A 23,601-nucleotide genomic window follows, 5' to 3' on the forward strand; every position below is an offset into this window, starting at 1 on the left:
TCCAGGAGTCTCTGACGTCCCGCTGAGGCGCGTCTCCATCTGAAGCCTGGAAGGTTGGAGGCGTTTCAGCAGATTAAAGATGTTTTCCTGGTTTCTTCTGCAGGTTTTAACAAACGGGAAGTTTAGTCGTACGCCAGTAGAAAACCAAGCCGCTGCATTTAGAAAACATTTCTGGAAGGAACATCAAAGCAGGAGCAGACTTTTTTCATAACTTTATTTCTGTCGAGTCATCTTCTCTTCACAGTGGAGGTAAATACAGAGCGATCTGGTGATGAACACATTAATCCAGTGACAGATTTCTGGGTTTGCTCCTCAAACAAAACCTGATCTGTTGAAACGGGAAAATTCTCATCGATCTTGTGTTGAAATGAAAATTTTGGGGATTTATTGATGATTCCTCTGAAACATTTTGGCACAATGTGATGAATATCTTCCATCTCTTCTGTAAGTGGGTTGAGAAAACAACAGAATGTGTTCAGTCAGAGGCTTCTTCAGGTACAGGAAGTCATTCCTGCCAGCAGCCATCACCGGCTGCAGCAACAGTTTGACTGTCAGTTAATCAATAAATATTTCTCAATAAAAACAAACAAAAACTCACAACGTAAAAATGTCCCTGTGAGATAACCTCATGTCATCCTGGCTTGGATAAACTCCGCCTCTTTGGATGCTTCTTTTATACCTAACCCTGACACCCGTACCGATTAAACCCCTCAGAGCTTTTAACATTGTTCAGTGATTATAAATGTAAATGAGAGGAAATAAACTTGCCTGGATCATCTCTACTGAGTATGAAATAACAAGTTTGGGACCAAAAGCTAAATTATGAAGAGTTTTCCTGTTAAGTTGTAATTAGGAGGAGCTCCTTCCTGCCACCACCGTTCTGCTGCCATGCCTGCTTTTATGCTTCATTAGTGGGATTCAGGTCCGTCCACGGAGCCAGTCACATGACTGACGGCCCGAAGCAGAGCTCTTCCCAGTTCCTGGCATGCTGCTGTGGGAGTAACCCAGTCCGCCTCCCAGCTGAAAGGAGGCCGAATCACAGCGTTCTGGTTGGGGGTGTTTCTGATCTTCCTCGCCGACGCTCCTGCTGTAGTTTGTGTGATCAGCAGCGTTTGTGAGGTCATTAGAGCTCGTTCTCCTTTGTCTTTAAGCTCTTCATGAGCCAGAAGTTCACATGGAACATGATTTGTGTTTATAAATGACGCCAAACATCCTGTTTTCCCTCCGTCCCTCATGAAGAGATAAAAACGCTGCTTTTCCTCCTGGAAGAGTTAATATCTGTTTTACAGAATCTCCTGCAGCTTTTCTCCGAGTCTTTCTAGAAAGATCTTCTCAGTTTTTACAGTTTCTTATAAAACGTCGGAACTTTGTGTTTAAATCCGACAATCTGTGGAGGTTTTGTCTGAGAGGAATCCTGAATGTTTCCTCCAGCAGGAGTCCTGACTGATGGAGGGATCAGCTTTTATTCTGCTCTCGCCTCCTGCTCTCGCCTCCTGCTCTCGCCTCCTGTCCTCGCCTCCTGCTCTCGCCTACTGTCCTCGCCTCCTGCCCTCGCCTCCTGCTCTCGCCTCCTGCTCTCGCCTCCTGTCCTCGCCTCCTGCTCTCGCCTACTGTCCTCGCCTCCTGCCCTCGCCTCCTGCTCTCGCCTCCTGCTCTCGCCTCCTGTCCTCGCCTCCTGCTCTCGCCTCCTGCCCTCGCCTCCTGCTCTCGCCTCCTGCCCTCGCCTCCTGCTCTCGCCTCCTGTCCTCGCCTCCTGCTCTCGCCTACTGTCCTCGCCTCCTGCCCTCGCCTCCTGCTCTCGCCTCCTGTCCTCGCCTCCTGCCCTCGCCTCCTGCCCTCGCCTCCTGCCCTCGCCTCCTGCCCTCGCCTACTGTCCTCGCCTACTGTCCTCGCCTCCTGTCCTCGCCTCCTGCTCTCGCCTCCTGTCCTCGCCTCCTGTCCTCGCCTCCTGTCCTCGCCTCCTGTCCTCGCCTACTGCCCTCGCCTCCTGTCCTCGCCTCCTGTCCTCGCCTCCTGTCCTCGCCTCCTGTCCTCGCCTACTGCCCTCGCCTCCTGTCCTCGCCTACTGCCCTCGCCTCCTGTCCTCGCCTCCTGTCCTCGCCTCCTGTCCTCGCCTCCTGTCCTCGCCTACTGCCCTCGCCTCCTGTCCTCGCCTCCTGCCCTCGCCTCCTGTCCTCGCCTCCTGCTCTCGCCTCCTGTCCTCGCCTCCTGTCCTCGCCTCCTGTCCTCGCCTACTGCCCTCGCCTCCTGTCCTCGCCTACTGCCCTCGCCTCCTGTCCTCGCCTCCTGTCCTCGCCTCCTGTCCTCGCCTACTGCCCTCGCCTCCTGTCCTCGCCTCCTGCCCTCGCCTCCTGTCCTCGCCTCCTGCTCTCGCCTCCTGTCCTCGCCTCCTGCTCTCGCCTCCTGTCCTCGCCTCCTGTCCTCGCCTCCTGTCCTCGCCTCCTGTCCTCGCCTCCTGCCCTCGCCTCCTGTCCTCGCCTCCTGTCCTCGCCTCCTGTCCTCGCCTCCTGCCCTCGCCTCCTGTCCTCGCCTCCTGCCCTCGCCTCCTGTCCTCGCCTCCTGCTCTCGCCTCCTGTCCTCGCCTCCTGTCCTCGCCTACTGTCCTCGCCTCCTGTCCTCGCCTACTGTCCTCGCCTACTGTCCTCGCCTCCTGCCCTCGCCTCCTGCTCTCGCCTCCTGTCCTCGCCTCCTGTCCTCGCCTCCTGTCCTCGCCTCCTGTCCTCGCCTCCTGCTCTCGCCTCCTGCTCTCGCCTCCTGTCCTCGCCTCCTGCTCTCGCCTCCTGTCCTCGCCTCCTGCTCTCGCCTCCTGTCCTCGCCTCCTGCTCTCGCCTCCTGTCCTCGCCTCCTGCTCTCGCCTCCTGCCCTCGCCTCCTGCCCTCGCCTCCTGTCCTCGCCTCCTGCCCTCGCCTCCTGCCCTCGCCTCCTGCTCTCGCCTCCTGCCCTCGCCTCCTGCTCTCGCCTCCTGCTCTCGCCTCCTGCTCTCGCCTCCTGTCCTCGCCTCCTGTCCTCGCCTCCTGCTCTCGCCTCCTGTCCTCGCCTCCTGCTCTCGCCTACTGTCCTCGCCTCCTGCTCTCGCCTACTGTCCTCGCCTCCTGCTCTCGCCTACTGTCCTCGCCTCCTGCTCTCGCCTACTGTCCTCGCCTCCTGCTCTCGCCTCCTGTCCTCGCCTCCTGCTCTCGCCTCCTGCTCTCGCCTCCTGCTCTCGCCTCCTGTCCTCGCCTCCTGCTCTCGCCTCCTGCTCTCGCCTCCTGCTCTCGCCTCCTGTCCTCGCCTCCTGTCCTCGCCTCCTGTCCTCGCCTCCTGCTCTCGCCTACTGTCCTCGCCTCCTGCTCTCGCCTACTGTCCTCGCCTCCTGCTCTCGCCTACTGTCCTCGCCTCCTGCTCTCGCCTCCTGCTCTCGCCTCCTGCTCTCGCCTCCTGCTCTCGCCTACTGTCCTCGCCTCCTGCTCTCGCCTACTGTCCTCGCCTCCTGCTCTCGCCTCCTGCTCTCGCCTCCTGCTCTCGCCTACTGTCCTCGCCTCCTGCTCTCGCCTCCTGCTCTCGCCTCCTGTCCTCGCCTACTGTCCTCGCCTCCTGCTCTCGCCTCCTGCTCTCGCCTCCTGCTCTCGCCTCCTGCTCTCGCCTCCTGCTCTCGCCTCCTGCTCTCGCCTCCTGCTCTCGCCTACTGTCCTCGCCTCCTGCTCTCGCCTCCTGCTCTCGCCTCCTGCTCTCGTGTTAAAAACCTTGGTTGATGCGGGACGTTTCTGCTTCCTGCCGCCCGCCGTCGGCTTCGTGCTCGCTGCCGTCCGAGTAGTCCTCGTGGTCGTCTGAGTAACGGTAACTGTCGTCAGAGTAGCGCTGCTCGCTGCCGCCGTCGTCCCCGTCGCCATCATGGTGGTTCACCGGTTTCTGGCCGTCGTCCTCATCGCGCCGTCGTCCCGCCTGAACAGGAGGCTCGTCGTCTTCGTCCAGGAAGACCTTCCTGTAGAGAACGGGTTCGTAGTCCGAGTCGGCGTCTTTCAGGCTCCTGAGGAGAGGAAAACGTCGAACATCATCTCCACGCCGGCTTCTACTCGCCACAAATCTGGAAACTATGAAACCTGATGTCTGCTAAATTTACCTGAAGTCGTCGTCTTTGCTCTGATTGGCCGATTCGGCCGCTTTGCTGCTGATGAAGTCCTCGGTGACGTGGCATCCCTGCAGCGTGTCGGTGTAGCGCTTCTCGGCTGCTTGTTTAGCGTTTCTCTGCCAGCAGGGAACAGACTGGTCACATGGGTTCTGGTCTCTGACTCTTCGGTTTGTGGTTTTCTGATGAAACCAGAAGCTTTTCGGTTTTTTACTCCCGTATCTGGTGAAGCTTTTCTTCACTTATTTCCTTTTCATTTCAGTTTAAACTGGAAACGAGCTGAATTAGTTTATATTCTGACTCCCCGGCCAGCATGTCCAGGTGGGGTTACCCGGGTCTCACTCGGCCCACGTGGAGGCCGCCGCTGTAAGTCAGGACTTCACCGTGTAACAACCTGCAACTGTAACCCAGACAGCCCCACGTGCACACGCTGCAGGGAAACAGCAGCTACATGCACGCCGTTCCGCCCTGGTGGCAGGACTCGTGGCTCCAGGTCCGTGTATGGCGAGCTCGTGCTCGCCGCGCACGGCGCTTCTACATTTATGTTTTCTGTCTTCCCGTCATGTTTACTCTTCATTCAGAAGCAGCAGGAACATCAGTAACATGTGTTCTGCAGGTTTGGCCTGTCGGTGCCACACACACACACACACACACACACACACACACACACACACACACCCAGCTGAACCCGGTTAGAAGCCAGGAGGCGGAGCAAGGTTTCGGGTTTCTACCTGCAGGTGAGAGGATCCGTACCTGTGCAACCTGCTCCAGCAGCAGCGGCCGTCCCTTCACTCTCTGCTGCATCTCTTTAATCTCCTGCTGGTATTCCTTCCTGCGCTGAAGGTCTTGTTTCCTGCAGAAACATCACATTTACATCGGATGTTCTGGCGGTGTGGGCGTGTGCACACGGCGACGTTCTGCTGCCTTTCTACCTGCTGCAAACAGCCAAAATGTTCAGTACTCGAGGTCACCGCTAGGGGGCACTATGCGGCGCGAGCAGCGAGCGGAAAGGTCGGTCGTACTTCTGTGGCGGTTTGGGAACCAGTAGGAGATAAATATTAGACACGAGTGTTTGCCGCTGCGCCACGGCGAGGAAGAATCACAGCAACGCTGGTGGTCGCCAACAAAGTCCGAGAAGCACCTCTAGCGGTCAGGTCCGTACTGCTCCCTGCACACGGTACCTAGCGTCATCACGCTACGTGCCAAATGTACGCCGTCACGCATCGCCAGCAGCAGGTGTGGAAACCAGAGACTCCATCTGAAAGATGGACGGAACCTCCGGCGTTTAAAAGTGAAGCCTAAGGGGAAGTGCATAAAACTGCAGTTCCCCCTTCATCCACTAGGGGCTGCAAAACAGAGCAAATCCCCATAGACTCCCATGTTAAAAAGACCAACTTCACAGCAGAAATAAACATGTTTACAGCAGAAATAAACATGTTTACAGCAGAAATAAACATGTTTACAGCAGAAATAAACATGTTTACAGCAGGAATAAACATGTTTACAGCAGGAATAAACATGTTTACAGCCTGGTTCAAAAGTCCATGTTAGGTTTAATAGGTCAGGTTTACCTTCATGACAACTGTGGGGGGAGTGAATTTTTTTGTAACTCGCCCGTTTAAAAGTAATTTAATCTCGAAGTTCTGCATATTTAGGGGCGTGTCCTTTTGATTGACAGGTACCAGATCTCCCGCTTCAAGTAAGAAGAACGTAGAACCACCGCGGTTTTTAGCCGGTTGACAACGTGACTTAGCTTTAGCCCGCTTACCTCCGTTAGCTGGTTAGCTCCTGTTATCTCCAGGTTAGCTCGGTTAGCTCTTAGCTACAGACAGCTCGGAGTTCGCTTGATGTCACGTCACAGCCCCCCTCTCAGCTCCACCTCTTTGCCCATATTTGTATTTTCCGGGCGAGACGACGCGCATGCCCCTGCCAAGATGGTGATGGTAGGAACCGCCCACCGAGCTTCAATTCAGCTCTTCAGAAACCTACGAGTGACGTAACGGAGGCTCCGCCCATCTTTTTATATACAGTCTATGGTGGTAACGGTGGGCGTACCTGAACTCGTCCAGCTTGCTGTGGTGGGTCTGAGAAAGAGCCAGATGGGGGTCGTTGGCCTGCGCTCGCTTCAGGACCACCCTCTGTAGCTTCTTCTCCCTCTGCCGCTGCTTCTCCTTCCATCGCTCCTCCTCCTCCTCAGCCTTCCTCCTCTGCTCCAGCACCTTTCTGCTCAGGGAGACAGTTGTGTTGGCGGCCTGGGGGGGTTTGGAGAGGAGGGGATGCTGTCGGGGAGGGTCAGCTGCTGGTGTGGGTTCTTAGCGGGCAGCAGAGGAGGTGGCGGGGAGGGGAGGCGTCACAAAAACTCCACAGCTGCTGGGACGGCTACGTCTACACGTTTTCACCATCTCCACTAAAATGGTGGCGGCGTCTGGGCTGCGGAGGCGGTACCTCACTGCGTCGTGCCGCTTCTTGGTGGCGTCTGTGGCTTTGGCGGGCAGCAGTTCCAGGCTGCCTGAAAGGGACGAGCAGAGGCTGGAGTTGGGCGTCTGGGCCGGCTTGGGGCCGACGTGGGGCCAGCGCAGCGTCCGGGGGCTGCTCTGCTCCTTCTGGATGTCAGCCAGGATGCGCTCCCGGTGCGACGAGATCTCCGACGTCTTCAGGTGGAAGGGCTCGCATGCGGTGGTGGGCTTCACCTCCTTCCGCCTCTCCAGGTGTTTCTGGAAGCGTCTGTAGCTGGCGTCGAAGTCGGGCACCTCCCTGTTGATGTGCGGCTTGTGCGGGAAGCTCTCGGGGCTTTCTTCCTTGTCCTTCCTGCGGTCGCTGAGCCGGCGTGTCAGCATGCTGGGGGGCAACGAGGAGCTGCGCAGCATCTCCTGGGCCCTCATCTGCATCTTTATGGACCTGTAGAGCTGCTCCTCCTTCATGTGCTCGCCCAGCGCGGCGGCGTACACTGACCTGGGCACAGGTTTGGCCTTGAAGGGCTGAACTTTGACCTGCTCAGACTGCTGCAGCTGCTTCTGCTCCTTCTTCAGCCGCTCCCTCTCCAGAAAGCTGAACGGCTTCTGGATGCTTTGGAGGTGCTGCTCCTCTCGTTCCCGCATGGTTTTGCGCCGCTCCTCGTTGCGCTCCTGCAGCTCTGCGTAGAGCGGGAGGTGCACGTGTGCAGGAACTGGGCTGGCGCGAAACTTCCTCTGGCATTCGCTCAGCTGCTCCATCTGCCTGCGCAGCTCTGTGTTCTGCAGCTCTACGTCTGAGCGCCTCCGCGAGCCGAGCTTCTGCCTCGCGGCTTCCCGCGTCGTCATGTGGAAAGGTTGCGGCACGGTAACTCTGCTCCTCCAGTGATCCTGCCGCCGCTTCGCCCTCCTCTTCCGGCCCGTCCTCTGCTCCCCCGGCGTGCTGTGCAGCGACGAGGAGGAATGGCGGTGACCGAGAGGAGACACCTGGAAGTCCTTCCACATGTTCTTGATGTGTTCTTTGGGAGACAAAAACAGGCCTTTCTCCACGTTGTTCCCGGCAGGCTCCTCCTCATCAGAAACGTCACAGCCCCACCGGAGTTCGGCCGCAGACAGCGACCTCCGCAAGCGATAGCCTGAAGGCGCCGGACTCAGGTTGGACCACAGCAGCCTGTAGAGCAAACGAAGCAGATCAGGAGAAACTAGAAGCAGATGAAATGATACGCGTGTAGATCAGAGACGGCGAGATCCGGTTCTGGAGATCTGTTCTGCTCCGGCCCAGCTGCACCTCATCCGGCTCCGCAGACTTTCACCAGACAGCGGTGTTGGAGAAGAGATGCAGGACGGGAACCAGCTGGGTGCTGTCACACCCCAAGGGTGGATGGACCGGGTCCAGGTAGCGGACTGGTACCGCCCAGTCCGCTCTATGTGTCCATCATCCTAACTGGTACCGCTCAGTCCGCTCTATGTTTCCATCATCCTAACTGGTACCGCTCAGTCCGCTCTATGTTTCCATCATCCTAACTGGTACCGCCCAGTCCGCTCTATGTTTCCATCATCCTAACTGGTACCGCCCAGTCCGCTCTATGTTTCCATCATCCTAACTGGTACCGCCCAGTCCGCTCTATGTGTCCATCATCCTAACTGGTACCGCCCAGTCCGCTCTATGTGTCCATCATCCTAACTGGTACCGCCCAGTCCGCTCTATGTTTCCATCATCCTAACTGGTACCGCCCAGTCCGCTCTATGTTTCCATCATCCTAACTGGTACCGCCCAGTCCGCTCTATGTGTCCATCATCCTAACTGGTACCGCCCAGTCCGCTCTATGTGTCCATCATCCTAACTGGTACCGCCCAGTCCGCTCTATGTGTCCATCATCCTAACTGGTACCGCCCAGTCCGCTCTATGTGTCCATCATCCTAACTGGTACCGCCCAGTCCGCTCTATGTTTCCATCATCCTAACTGGTACCGCCCAGTCCGCTCTATGTTTCCATCATCCTAACTGGTACCGCCCAGTCCGCTCTATGTTTCCATCATCCTAACTGGTACCGCCCAGTCCGCTCTATGTTTCCATCATCCTAACTGGTACCGCCCAGTCCGCTCTATGTGTCCATCATCCTAACTGGTACCGCCCAGTCCGCTCTATGTTTCCATCATCCTAACTGGTACCGCCCAGTCCGCTCTATGTTTCCATCATCCTAACCGGTACCGCCCAGTCCGCTCTATGTTACCATCATCCTAACCGGTACCGCCCAGTCCGCTCTATGTTTCCATCATCCTAACCGGTACCGCCCAGTCCGCTCTATGTTTCCATCATCCTAACCGGTACCGCCCAGTCCGCTCTATGTTTCCATCATCCTAACTGGTACCGCCCAGTCCGCTCTATGTTTCCATCATCCTAACTGGTACCGCCCAGTCCGCTCTATGTGTCCATCATCCTAACTGGTACCGCCCAGTCCGCTCTATGTTTCCATCATCCTAACTGGTACCGCCCAGTCCGCTCTATGTGTCCATCATCCTAACTGGTACCGCCCAGTCCGCTCTATGTGTCCATCATCCTAACTGGTACCGCCCAGTCCGCTCTATGTTTCCATCATCCTAACTGGTACCGCCCAGTCCGCTCTATGTGTCCATCATCCTAACTGGTACCGCCCAGTCCGCTCTATGTTTCCATCATCCTAACTGGTACCGCCCAGTCCGCTCTATGTTTCCATCATCCTAACTGGTACCGCCCAGTCCGCTCTATGTTTCCATCATCCTAACTGGTACCGCCCAGTCCGCTCTATGTTTCCATCATCCTAACTGGTACTGCCCAGTCCGCTCTATGTGTCCATCATCCTAACTGGTACCGCCCAGTCCGCTCTATGTGTCCATCATCCTAACTGGTACCGCCCAGTCCGCTCTATGTTTCCATCATCCCAACTGGTACCGCCCAGTCCGCTCTATGTGTCCATCATCCCAACTGGTACCGCCCAGTCCGCTCTATGTTTCCATCATCCTAACTGGTACCGCCCAGTCCGCTCTATGTTTCCATCATCCTAACTGGTACCGCCCAGTCCGCTCTATGTTTCCATCATCCTAACTGGTACCGCCCAGTCCGCTCTATGTTTCCATCATCCTAACTGGTACCGCCCAGTCCGCTCTATGTTTCCATCATCCTAACTGGTACCGCCCAGTCCGCTCTATGTGTCCATCATCCTAACTGGTACCGCCCAGTCCGCTCTATGTTTCCATCATCCTAACTGGTACCGCCCAGTCCGCTCTATGTTTCCATCGTCCTAACTGGTACCGCCCAGTCCGCTCTATGTTTCCATCATCCTAACTGGTACCGCCCAGTCCGCTCTATGTTTCCATCGTCCTAACTGGTACCGCCCAGTCCGCTCTATGTTTCCATCGTCCTAACTGGTACCGCCCAGTCCGCTCTATGTGTCCATCGTCCTAACTGGTACCGCCCAGTCCGCTCTATGTTTCCATCGTCCTAACTGGTACCGCCCAGTCCGCTCTATGTGTCCATCGTCCTAACTGGTACCGCCCAGTCCGCTCTATGTTTCCATCGTCCTAACTGGTACCGCCCAGTCCGCTCTATGTTTCCATCGTCCTAACTGGTACCGCCCAGTCCGCTCTATGTGTCCATCGTCCTAACTGGTACCGCCCAGTCCGCTCTATGTTTCCATCATCCTAACTGGTACCGCCCAGTCCGCTCTATGTTTCCATCGTCCTAACTGGTACCGCCCAGTCCGCTCTATGTGTCCATCATCCTAACTGGTACCGCCCAGTCCGCTCTATGTTTCCATCATCCTAACTGGTACCGCCCAGTCCGCTCTATGTTTCCATCATCCTAACCGGTACCGCCCAGTCCGCTCTATGTTACCATCATCCTAACCGGTACCGCTCAGTCCGCTCTATGTTTCCATCATCCTAACCGGTACCGCCCAGTCCGCTCTATGTTTCCATCATCCTAACCGGTACCGCCCAGTCCGCTCTATGTTTCCATCATCCTAACCGGTACCGCCCAGTCCGCTCTATGTGTCCATCGTCCTAACTGGTACCGCCCAGTCCGCTCTATGTTTCCATCGTCCTAACTGGTACCGCCCAGTCCGCTCTATGTTTCCATCATCCTAACTGGTACCGCCCAGTCCGCTCTATGTGTCCATCATCCTAACTGGTACCGCCCAGTCCGCTCTATGTTTCCATCATCCTAACTGGTACCGCCCAGTCCGCTCTATGTTTCCATCATCCTAACCGGTACCGCCCAGTCCGCTCTATGTTACCATCATCCTAACCGGTACCGCTCAGTCCGCTCTATGTTTCCATCATCCTAACCGGTACCGCCCAGTCCGCTCTATGTTTCCATCATCCTAACCGGTACCGCCCAGTCCGCTCTATGTTTCCATCATCCTAACCGGTACCGCCCAGTCCGCTCTATGTTTCCATCATCCTAACCGGTACCGCCCAGTCCGCTCTATGTGTCCATCATCCTAACCGGTACCGCCCAGTCCGCTCTATGTTTCCATCATCCTAACTGGTACCGCCCAGTCCGCTCTATGTTTCCATCATCCTAACTGGTACCGCCCAGTCCGCTCTATGTGTCCATCATCCTAACTGGTACCGCCCAGTCCGCTCTATGTGTCCATCATCCTAACTGGTACCGCCCAGTCCGCTCTATGTTTCCATCATCCTAACTGGTACCGCCCAGTCCGCTCTATGTGTCCATCATCCTAACTGGTACCGCCCAGTCCGCTCTATGTTTCCATCGTCCTAACTGGTACCGCCCAGTCCGCTCTATGTTTCCATCGTCCTAACTGGTACCGCCCAGTCCGCTCTATGTTTCCATCGTCCTAACTGGTACCGCCCAGTCCGCTCTATGTTTCCATCGTCCTAACTGGTACCGCCCAGTCCGCTCTATGTTTCCATCGTCCTAACTGGTACCGCCCAGTCCGCTCTATGTGTCCATCGTCCTAACTGGTACCGCCCAGTCCGCTCTATGTGTCCATCGTCCTAACTGGTACCGCCCAGTCCGCTCTATGTTTCCATCGTCCTAACTGGTACCGCCCAGTCCGCTCTATGTTTCCATCGTCCTAACTGGTACCGCCCAGTCCGCTCTATGTTTCCATCGTCCTAACTGGTACCGCCCAGTCCGCTCTATGTTTCCATCGTCCTAACTGGTACCGCCCAGTCCGCTCTATGTGTCCATCGTCCTAACTGGTACCGCCCAGTCCGCTCTATGTTTCCATCGTCCTAACTGGTACCGCCCAGTCCGCTCTATGTTTCCATCGTCCTAACTGGTACCGCCCAGTCCGCTCTATGTTTCCATCATCCTAACTGGTACCGCCCAGTCCGCTCTATGTTTCCATCATCCTAACTGGTACCGCTCAGTCCGCTCTATGTTTCCATCATCCTAACTGGTACCCGGCCCAGTCCGCTCTATGTTTCCATCATCCTAACTGGTACCGCCCAGTCCGCTCTATGTGTCCATCATCCTAACTGGTACCGCCCAGTCCGCTCTATGTGTCCATCATCCTAACTGGTACCGCCCAGTCCGCTCTATGTTTCCATCATCCTAACTGGTACCGCCCAGTCCGCTCTATGTTTCCATCATCCTAACTGGTACCGCCCAGTCCGCTCTATGTTTCCATCATCCTAACTGGTACCCGCCCAGTCCGCTCTATGTTTCCATCATCCTAACTGGTACCCGCCCAGTCCGCTCTATGTGTCCATCATCCTAACTGGTACCGCCCAGTCCGCTCTATGTTTCCATCATCCTAACTGGTACCGCCCAGTCCGCTCTATGTTTCCATCATCCTAACTGGTACCGCCCAGTCCGCTCTATGTGTCCATCATCCTAACTGGTACCGCCCAGTCCGCTCTATGTTTCCATCATCCTAACTGGTACCGCCCAGTCCGCTCTATGTTTCCATCATCCTAACTGGTACCGCCCCAGTCCGCTCTATGTTTCCATCATCCTAACTGGTACCGCCCAGTCCGCTCTATGTGTCCATCATCCTAACTGGTACCGCCCAGTCCGCTCTATGTTTCCATCATCCTAACTGGTACCGGCCCAGTCCGCTCTATGTTTCCATCATCCTAACTGGTACCCGCCCAGTCCGCTCTATGTGTCCATCATCCTAACTGGTACCCGCCCAGTCCGCTCTATGTTTCCATCATCCTAACTGGTACCCGCCCAGGTCCGCTCTATGTGTCCATCATCCTAACTGGTACCGCCCAGTCCGCTCTATGTTTCCATCGTCCTAACTGGTACCGCCCCAGTCCGCTCTATGTTTCCATCGTCCTAACTGTACCCGCCCAGTCCGCTCTATGTTTCCATCGTCCTAACTGGTACCGCCCAGTCCGCTCTATGTTTCCATCGTCCTAACTGGTACCCGCCCAGTCCGCTCTATGTTTCCATCGTCCTAACTGGTACCGCCCAGTCCGCTCTATGTGTCCATCGTCCTAACTGGTACCGCCCAGTCCGCTCTATGTGTCCATCGTCCTAACTGGTACCCCGCCCAGTCCGCTCTATGTTTCCATCGTCCTAACTGGTACCCGCCCAGTCCGCTCTATGTTTCCATCGTCCTAACTGGTACCGCCCAGTCCGCTCTATGTTTCCATCGTCCTAACTGGTACCGCCCAGTCCGCTCTATGTTTCCATCGTCCTAACTGGTACCGCCCAGTCCGCTCTATGTGTCCATCGTCCTAACTGGTACCGCCCAGTCCGCTCTATGTTTCCATCGTCCTAACTGGTACCCGCCCAGTCCGCTCTATGTTTCCATCGTCCTAACTGGTACCGCCCAGTCCGCTCTATGTTTCCATCATCCTAACTGGTACCGCCCAGTCCGCTCTATGTTTCCATCATCCTAACTGGTACCGCTCAGTCCGCTCTATGTTTCCATCATCCTAACTGGTACCCGCCCAGTCCGCTCTATGTTTCCATCATCCTAACTGGTACCGCCCCAGTCCGCTCTATGTGTCCATCATCCTAACTGGTACCGCCCAGTCCGCTCTATGTGTCCATCATCCTAACTGGTACCGCCCAGTCCGCTCTATGTTTCCATCATCCTAACTGGTACCGCCCAGTCCGCTCTATGTTTCCATCATCCTAACTGGTACCCGCCCCCAGTCCGCTCTATGTTTCCATCATCCTAACTGGTACCCGCCCAGTCCGCTCTATGTTTCCATCATCCTAACTGGTACCGCCCAGTCCGCTCTATGTGTCCATCATCCCTAACTGGTACCGCCCAGTCCGCTCTATGTTTCCATCATCCTAACTGGTACCCGCCCAGTCCGCTCTATGTTTCCATCATCCTAACTGGTACCGCCCAGTCCGCTCTATGTGTCCATCATCCTAACTGGTACCGCCAGTCCGCTCTATGTGTCCATCATCCTAACTGGTACCGCCCAGTCCGCTCTATGTGTCCATCATCCTAACTGGTACCCGCCCAGTCCGCTCTATGTTTCCATCATCCTAACTGGTACCGCCCAGTCCGCTCTATGTTTCCATCATCCTAACTGGTACCCGCCCAGTCCGCTCTATGTTTCCATCATCCTAACTGGTACCGCCCAGTCCGCTCTATGTGTCCATCATCCTAACTGGTACCGCCCAGTCCGCTCTATGTGTCCATCATCCTAACTGGTACCGGCCCAGTCCGCTCTATGTTTCCATCATCCTAACTGGTACCCGCCCAGTCCGCTCTATGTTTCCATCATCCTAACTGGTACCGCCAGTCCGCTCTATGTTTCCATCATCCTAACTGGTACCGCCCAGTCCGCTCTATGTTTCCATCATCCTAACTGGTACCCGCCCAGTCCGCTCTATGTTTCCATCATCCTAACTGGTACCGCCCAGTCCGCTCTATGTTTCCATCATCCTAACTGGTACCGCCCAGTCCGCTCTATGTTTCCATCATCCTAACTGGTACCCGCCCAGTCCGCTCTATGTGTCCATCATCCTAACTGGTACCCGCCCAGTCCGCTCTATGTTTCCATCGTCCTAACTGGTACCGCCCAGTCCGCTCTATGTTTCCATCGTCCTAACTGGTACCGGCCCAGTCCGCTCTATGTTTCCATCATCCTAACTGGTACCGCCCAGTCCGCTCTATGTGTCCATCATCCTAACTGGTACCGCCCAGTCCGCTCTATGTTTCCATCATCCTAACTGGTACCGCCCAGTCCGCTCTATGTTTCCATCATCCTAACTGGTACCGCCCAGTCCGCTCTATGTTTCCATCATCCTAACTGGTACCGCCCAGTCCGCTCTATGTTTCCATCATCCTAACTGGTACCGCCCAGTCCGCTCTATGTTTCCATCGTCCTAACTGGTACCGCCCAGTCCGCTCTATGTTTCCATCGTCCTAACTGGTACCGCCCAGTCCGCTCTATGTTTCCATCGTCCTAACTGGTACCGCCCAGTCCGCTCTATGTGTCCATCGTCCTAACTGGTACCGCCCAGTCCGCTCTATGTTTCCATCGTCCTAACTGGTACCGCCCAGTCCGCTCTATGTTACCATCATCCTAACTGGTACCGCCCAGTCCGCTCTATGTTTCCATCATCCTAACTGGTACCGCCCAGTCCGCTCTATGTTACCATCATCCTAACTGGTACCGCCCAGTCCGCTCTATGTGTCCATCATCCTAACTGGTACCGCCCAGTCCGCTCTATGTTTCCATCGTCCTAACTGGTACCGCCCAGTCCGCTCTATGTTTCCATCATCCTAACTGGTACCGCCCAGTCCGCTCTATGTGTCCATCATCCTAACTGGTACCGCCCAGTCCGCTCTATGTTTCCATCATCCTAACTGGTACCGCCCAGTCCGCTCTATGTGTCCATCATCCTAACTGGTACCGCCCAGTCCGCTCTATGTTTCCATCGTCCTAACTGGTACCGCCCAGTCCGCTCTATGTTTCCATCGTCCTAACTGGTACCGCCCAGTCCGCTCTATGTTTCCATCGTCCTAACTGGTACCGCCCAGTCCGCTCTATGTTTCCATCGTCCTAACTGGTACCGCCCAGTCCGCTCTATGTTTCCATCGTCCTAACTGGTACCGCCCAGTCCGCTCTATGTTTCCATCGTCCTAACTGGTACCGCCCAGTCCGCTCTATGTGTCCATCGTCCTAACTGGTACCGCCCAGTCCGCTCTATGTTTCCATCGTCCTAACTGGTACCGCCCAGTCCGCTCTATGTTTCCATCGTCCTAACTGGTACCGCCCAGTCCGCTCTATGTTTCCATCGTCCTAACTGGTACCGCCCAGTCCGCTCTATGTTTCCATCGTCCTAACTGGTACCGCCCAGTCCGCTCTATGTGTCCATCGTCCTAACTGGTACCGCCCAGTCCGCTCTATGTTTCCATCGTCCTAACTGGTACCGCCCAGTCCGCTCTATGTTTCCATCGTCCTAACTGGTACCGCCCAGTCCGCTCTATGTTTCCATCATCCTAACTGGTACCGCCCAGTCCGCTCTATGTTTCCATCATCCTAACTGGTACCGCCCAGTCCGCTCTATGTGTCCATCATCCTAACTGGTACCGCCCAGTCCGCTCTATGTGTCCATCATCCTAACTGGTACCGCCCAGTCCGCTCTATGTGTCCATCATCCTAACTGGTACCGCCCAGTCCGCTCTATGTGTCCATCATCCTAACTGGTACCGCCCAGTCCGCTCTATGTTTCCATCATCCTAACTGGTACCGCCCAGTCCGCTCTATGTTTCCATCATCCTAACTGGTACCGCCCAGTCCGCTCTATGTGTCCATCATCCTAACTGGTACCGCCCAGTCCGCTCTATGTGTCCATCATCCTAACTGGTACCGCCCAGTCCGCTCTATGTGTCCATCATCCTAACTGGTACCGCCCAGTCCGCTCTATGTTTCCATCATCCTAACTGGTACCGCCCAGTCCGCTCTATGTTTCCATCATCCTAACTGGTACCGCCCAGTCCGCTCTATGTTTCCATCATCCTAACTGGTACCGCCCAGTCCGCTCTATGTTTCCATCATCCTAACTGGTACCGCCCAGTCCGCTCTATGTTTCCATCATCCTAACTGGTACCGCCCAGTCCGCTCTATGTTTCCATCATCCTAACTGGTACCGCCCAGTCCGCTCTATGTTTCCATCGTCCTAACTGGTACCGCCCAGTCCGCTCTATGTGTCCATCGTCCTAACTGGTACCGCCCAGTCCGCTCTATGTTTCCATCGTCCTAACTGGTACCGCCCAGTCCGCTCTATGTTTCCATCGTCCTAACTGGTACCGCCCAGTCCGCTCTATGTTTCCATCATCCTAACTGGTACCGCCCAGTCCGCTCTATGTGTCCATCATCCTAACTGGTACCGCCCAGTCCGCTCTATGTTTCCATCATCCTAACTGGTACCGCCCAGTCCGCTCTATGTTTCCATCATCCTAACTGGTACCGCCCAGTCCGCTCTATGTTTCCATCATCCTAACTGGTACCGCCCAGTCCGCTCTATGTTTCCATCGTCCTAACTGGTACCGCCCAGTCCGCTCTATGTTTCCATCGTCCTAACTGGTACCGCCCAGTCCGCTCTATGTTTCCATCGTCCTAACTGGTACCGCCCAGTCCGCTCTATGTTTCCATCGTCCTAACTGGTACCGCCCAGTCCGCTCTATGTGTCCATCGTCCTAACTGGTACCGCCCAGTCCGCTCTATGTTTCCATCGTCCTAACTGGTACCGCCCAGTCCGCTCTATGTTACCATCATCCTAACTGGTACCGCCCAGTCCGCTCTATGTTTCCATCATCCTAACTGGTACCGCCCAGTCCGCTCTATGTTACCATCATCCTAACTGGTACCGCCCAGTCCGCTCTATGTGTCCATCATCCTAACTGGTACCGCCCAGTCCGCTCTATGTTTCCATCGTCCTAACTGGTACCGCCCAGTCCGCTCTATGTTTCCATCATCCTAACTGGTACCGCCCAGTCCGCTCTATGTGTCCATCGTCCTAACTGGTACCGCCCAGTCCGCTCTATGTGTCCATCGTCCTAACTGGTACCGCCCAGTCCGCTCTATGTTTCCATCGTCCTAACTGGTACCGCCCAGTCCGCTCTATGTGTCCATCATCCTAACTGGTACCGCCCAGTCCGCTCTATGTGTCCATCATCCTAACTGGTACCGCCCAGTCCGCTCTATGTGTCCATCATCCTAACTGGTACCGCCCAGTCCGCTCTATGTGTCCATCATCCTAACTGGTACCGCCCAGTCCGCTCTATGTTTCCATCGTCCTAACTGGTACCGCCCAGTCCGCTCTATGTTTCCATCATCCTAACTGGTACCGCCCAGTCCGCTCTATGTTTCCATCATCCTAACTGGTACCGCCCAGTCCGCTCTATGTTTCCATCATCCTAACTGGTACCGCCCAGTCCGCTCTATGTTTCCATCATCCTAACTGGTACCGCCCAGTCCGCTCTATGTTTCCATCGTCCTAACTGGTACCGCCCAGTCCGCTCTATGTTTCCATCGTCCTAACTGGTACCGCCCAGTCCGCTCTATGTTTCCATCGTCCTAACTGGTACCGCCCAGTCCGCTCTGTTACCATCATCCTAACTGGTACCGCCCAGTCCGCTCTATGTTTCCATCATCCTAACTGGTACCGCCCAGTCCGCTCTATGTTTCCATCATCCTAACTGGTACCGCCCAGTCCGCTCTATGTGTCCATCATCCTAACTGGTACCGCCCAGTCCGCTCTATGTTTCCATCATCCTAACTGGTACCGCCCAGTCCGCTCTATGTTTCCATCATCCTAACTGGTACCGCCCAGTCCGCTCTATGTTTCCATCATCCTAACTGGTACCGCCCAGTCCGCTCTATGTTTCCATCGTCCTAACTGGTACCGCTCAGTCCGCTCTATGTTTCCATCATCCTAACTGGTACCGCCCAGTCCGCTCTATGTTTCCATCATCCTAACTGGTACCGCCCAGTCCGCTCTATGTTTCCATCATCCTAACTGGTACCGCCCAGTCCGCTCTATGTTTCCATCATCCTAACTGGTACCGCCCAGTCCGCTCTATGTTACCATCATCCTAACTGGTACCGCCCAGTCCGCTCTATGTTTCCATCATCCTAACTGGTACCGCCCAGTCCGCTCTATGTTTCCATCATCCTAACTGGTACCGCCCAGTCCGCTCTATGTTTCCATCGTCCTAACTGGTACCGCTCAGTCCGCTCTATGTTTCCATCATCCTAACTGGTACCGCCCAGTCCGCTCTATGTTTCCATCATCCTAACTGGTACCGCCCAGTCCGCTCTATGTTTCCATCATCCTAACTGGTACCGCCCAGTCCGCTCTATGTTTCCATCGTCCTAACTGGTACCGCTCAGTCCGCTCTATGGCGACGGACTTGGACCTTAACCGTGATGGATGAGTTAACGACGTTGTGAAAAGTAGTTTATCATCTTCGTCTTTAAGCTGAAATGAAATCTTTTTTATCTTTCTCTGATTTTGAACGCGTCATCGTCGTGCTTTTATTTCCTTGCGTCTGCACTGCTTCAACGCACTTTATTCTGGAATTAATCACAGCGCAGGTTATCGACTACAGTTAGTCCAGACTGTCGCTGGGCGCCTTTAAACAGGAAACAGAAACCCACGTGTCTCTGTGAGGCTTCATGTTGATTTTAAGATTTCATTTTTAGTTTTTAGGGCGTTGAATAGACAGGACCTGATCTACATTTCTGATCTCATCCATGTCTACACTCTGCCGCTCTGAGGTCAGAGGGTCAGCACCAGCTTATGGTCCCGAAGACGAGGCTTAAAACTCGTGGGGACGGGGCCTTATCTGTGGCTGGACGTAACCTGAGTGTTTTAAGTCTCGTATTAAAACTCACTTTTATTCTCAGGCTTCTAACACCGCTTGAGTTGTTTGGTCCTCTGTGTCTGTTTTCATTTTATTTTATTAAAATATTTATTGTGATTGAGTTTCAGCTGATTTGTATCGCTTGTGTTTTAACATTGTTTTTCTTTTACTTGTGCAGCACTTTGGAAACTGTTTACATTTATAAAATGTGCTAAATAAATAAAGTGGATTGGTAGACTGACTGAAAACTGTTGCATGAATCTGTGGGAAACATCACACACATGTTGCAGTAAATATATGTGAAAAATCACTTAATCCCCCGATCCGAGGCTCAAAACTCACATTTTCCATTTGGATTTTACTGAGTATTTATTGTTTTAATCTCAATATTTTATTTATTTAAACAAGCTTCATTTTAGGGACATTTCATTTTAACATATAAAAATATAAAATTTAACAAATGTGTTCTATTTTATACATCATTTTATTTGTTATTTTTTTATTTTGAATTATCTTTTATCTTTGTTTTACTCTTTTATGGATTTTTGCCATTTTTGCATATTTTCTTATTTCTGTATGAAAAGTGCTTCATAAATAAAGTTTGATTTGATTAAAAAAAAAATATCTAAAAGGTCATTTAAAACAATCTTTTAACTTCCAGAAGGCAGAAAACATTTCAGAGACAAATAAAAGGGATAAAATATCCGACCCAGTCTGAGACTCTGCATGCAGTGATAGATGGACTGAAATGATCCACATCAGCGTCAGCGTGTTCTTGTTTGGCCGATTTGTCTGTCGAAGCACTGAAACGATCCTCGTGTGGTAAAACAGGCCGGTGAGCACAACGCAGCCACCCACCTGTGTCCCACGTCCAGCACCGCCGTGTCGAGCGGCTCGTTGGACCTGAGCTGCAGCTTCTGCCTGTACATGCTCTCCAGCTCAGCCATGGTCCGCAGGTGAGCCTTCTTCAGCTCCTCCAGCTTGCTGTAGTACTCCTCGTTGGAGAAGAAGATCTCCCTCAGGTCGAAGCCGTCTCCTGCTGCTCCGTAGTTTCTCCCCCCGTGAGCGCCACCCTTCCCCAGACAGTCTTCGTCGCAGAAGTCCGAGCCTGAGTCCTCATACTCCAGCTGAAAAGGTCAAAGGTCACACAAAGCTCCAATAAGTGGTCACTTTACCGCTCCAACCCAAATACCAACTGGCTTGTGCAACATCAGATGTGGCTTTAAGTGGTTATTGTCTTGACAGATGTGCTTGGAGATCGTGGCTTTTCCTCCACGCCCTGCAAAGTGGTTCGAAAGGCTCCGGCCTGCAGGACTAAGCTCATTATCCTGCAGCAGACACACCAGCCATATGGCGTGGCACAGAAGGCAGCTTATCCTGAAGAACTGCTGCACCATGGAGGAGGCGCCCGCTCTCCGTACCTCTTCCTCCATCCCAGCCTGTTGGTCGTCATGGAGACGAGATGACCGCTGTGATACCTTTATGACACGCAGCAGTCCGGCTGTCCAGTAAAACAACTGAGATTATCAACTGAGCGTGACCTCTGATGATCTGGTAAAGACGGAAAGCCAGTCAGGACAGCAAATTACACAGATCAAATCCCTTCCATGACCTGGACTGACCTGGAACTGTCAACCGGATCAGATTCTGGACTCTGGTGGGGGGGGACACACCTTTGACCCTGAAGCAGAACTTAAACCAGTTTGGTAGTACTGGTAGGATGGGTTGGATTACTTCAGACTTGTCATCTCAGTTAAGCCCGATCCCGCAAAAACCACTTTATCCTCCTTATTCACGACACTTCTGACCCTTTTCCAGCCTGAATATAAAAAGACTTGGAATATACTGTCAAACCCAGTAATATGTATGATTAGAGTAAGCTTTTATTGATCATTGCATGAAGTTTATTCATGAGTTTTTCATGGGAAAAAAAAGGCTTTTAAATTAAAACCTTTATGCTAACCTGCTATTTCCGGGTGCTAACAGGTCCGAGTATTTTCCACATAAAAGAGTCTAAATCACTTTAAAAAGAATCTGGACATCTGGATAGCAACAAGTCCTCAGTAAAAGCTAAGTAATAAATAAATATTTACGGTGTTTACCTCCCTCCAGAGGTCCCGGTTGTCCACGTGGCCGGACGCGGTGCACGGAAGCGCTCTCTCGCGCTCGTACGAAGCCAGCGGCGCCTTAGTCTGCGGGTCTACCGGCGTTTTCAGACACGAAGTCACCAGAACGTTTGTCCGGTGAGCTTTCGCCATCTCTTTCTTCCCGGTTTTAACTGGTTTAATGGTCTTAAAAGCCAGCCATGGAGCGTCGCTCCTCCAGTCCGTTCCCAGGCAACGGATCAGCAGAGTTCACTTCTCACGATCTCTCGCGAGATTTCACTCCCAGCTGTCTGACATAGACATAATATACATAGACGCCGCATCGCATCACGCCGCCATCTTGGATGGGTCTCCATGCGCCTCCAATGCATTTATTTGTAAGGTGTAGGTCCAACCACAACAATACCTTCACCACTTTTTACCTGATTTTTCTCAGTTTCTTTTGTTACAATGGACAGAAATTTTGTTATGGTACAGATTAGTGTAAAACATTCAGAAACAACATGCTTTTATGTTAAAATATTTTGATAAGTCCTATAGTTAGGGGTCTTAAGCGTCTGTTAGTTATGCTGCTATAAGTTTAGACCAGTGTTTTTCAACCTCTTGAGCCAAGGCACACTTTTTTTTCACTGAAAACTCACAAGGCACACCACAAACCAAAATGTTTATCTTGTCAAAGTGGCCTTGAATAGAAATAAGATAAACACAAGAAAAAGGAATTATATTATTGTTCACCCGTGCCCTGGATGAACACAGAGCTGCTTTTTAGACTAATCAGGTGAAATTGGATAGTTTCTCAGGGCACACTTGATGATCTCTCACAGCACACTAGTGTACCACAGCACAGTGATTAAAAAACACTGGTTTAGACTGTTGAGGGACATTTCCTGATACACTGAGCTTCTTTCTCTCTTAATCTCTCTCTCTTAAGCACATAATAGGAGTAAAAGGTATTATTTGCATTTAGTAGATTATTCACTGTTTTAACATCATTTATCAACCAGTTATGTAGAAAAGTGTTTTGTTTTTGTGTAATATATATGCCTTGTTCCACAGATAAGAATTATGTGGGGAAACTACGTTGACTCTGCAGCAAGACCCGAAAGCAGAGACCCATCCAATGTGGCGGAGACCCATCCAATATGGTGGCAACGTTGGTTCACTCTCCAGCGCTCAATGAGGTTCTGGAAGATCAACATGTACAAACACGGTGGAACGAAATGACTTCATTTGACGTTTAATTAGTAGAAACTCTGCATCTCGCCCAAATATTGCTGGGATAGGTTCCAGCTCCTCCGTTACTATGAATCGGTGTAAGCGGTTCAGATGATGAATGAATGAATGAATGAATGAGTGGATGGATTGATGGTCTACTGTTGGTCAGCTGCTGAGACAGCTGGGTGATCGGTCAGGTGGTGGCGGCGGAAACCTGCTCACACCCCTTAATGGTTCATCGTGACTAAACCCAGTTCGGTTCTGACCACTTCCACACCTCTCCTTCAGTTTTAAACTTTTTACATTCACAATAAACCTGCAAAGTTAATCTTCAACACTGTTTTAACGTTTTGCCATTTCAGCACATGTACTACTTTGTGTGTATTTTTAGCTAAATATGAAGTCGGTAAAGAGCTTAAAAAAACATGCAATTCAATTCAGGGTAAATAATATGAACAGAAGTGAGGTTGTACGAATCACACAGGCGAAGGCTGGAGTGTCAACAAAAAGCCTCTTTTTAATTAAATAGGCAACGTAACAACTACAGTGAAATGTGAGCAGCCTGAACCCGGCAGGAACCCGGCTGGAACCCAGCTAGAATCTGGCAGGAACCTGGCTGGTATCCAACAGGAACCCGGCTGGTGTCCGGCAGGAACCCAGCTAGAATCTGGCAGGAACCCGGCAGGAACCCGGCTAGAATCTGGCAGGAACCCGGCAGGAATCTGGCAGGAACCCGGCTAGAATCCGGCAGGAACCCGGCTAGAATCTGGCAGGAACCCGGCTAGAATCTGGCAGGAACCCGGCTAGAATCTGGCAGGAACCCGGCAGGAATCCAGCAGGAATCCGGCTGGAACCCGGCAGGAATCCGGCTGGAACCCGGCTAGAATCTGGCTGGAACCCGGCAGGAATCCGTCTAGAATCCGGCTG

The 23,601-nt window shown here is 53.3% G+C and overlaps 1 protein-coding gene across 1 annotated transcript; it reads right to left on the minus strand.

The window, feature by feature from the left end:
- Window positions 1-3,714: 3,714 nt before the first annotated feature.
- On the minus strand, window positions 3,715-21,613 carry fam161a (FAM161 centrosomal protein A; the record flags this gene model as incomplete). The annotated part of the gene is made up of 7 exons (XM_079264232.1): window positions 21,457-21,613; window positions 20,213-20,481; window positions 6,551-7,726; window positions 6,161-6,328; window positions 4,859-4,958; window positions 4,100-4,224; window positions 3,715-4,006 (listed from the first exon to the last, which is right to left on the minus strand). Exons 1-7 carry the CDS (start codon window positions 21,610-21,612, stop codon window positions 3,715-3,717), a joined length of 2,286 nt encoding a protein of 761 aa, XP_079120358.1. The 5' UTR covers window position 21,613.
- Window positions 21,614-23,601: the final 1,988 nt, after the last annotated feature.

This window comes from Telmatherina bonti, assembly GCF_933228915.1.
Source record: "Telmatherina bonti genome assembly, chromosome: 3".
Lineage (NCBI taxonomy): Eukaryota > Metazoa > Chordata > Actinopteri > Atheriniformes > Telmatherinidae > Telmatherina > Telmatherina bonti.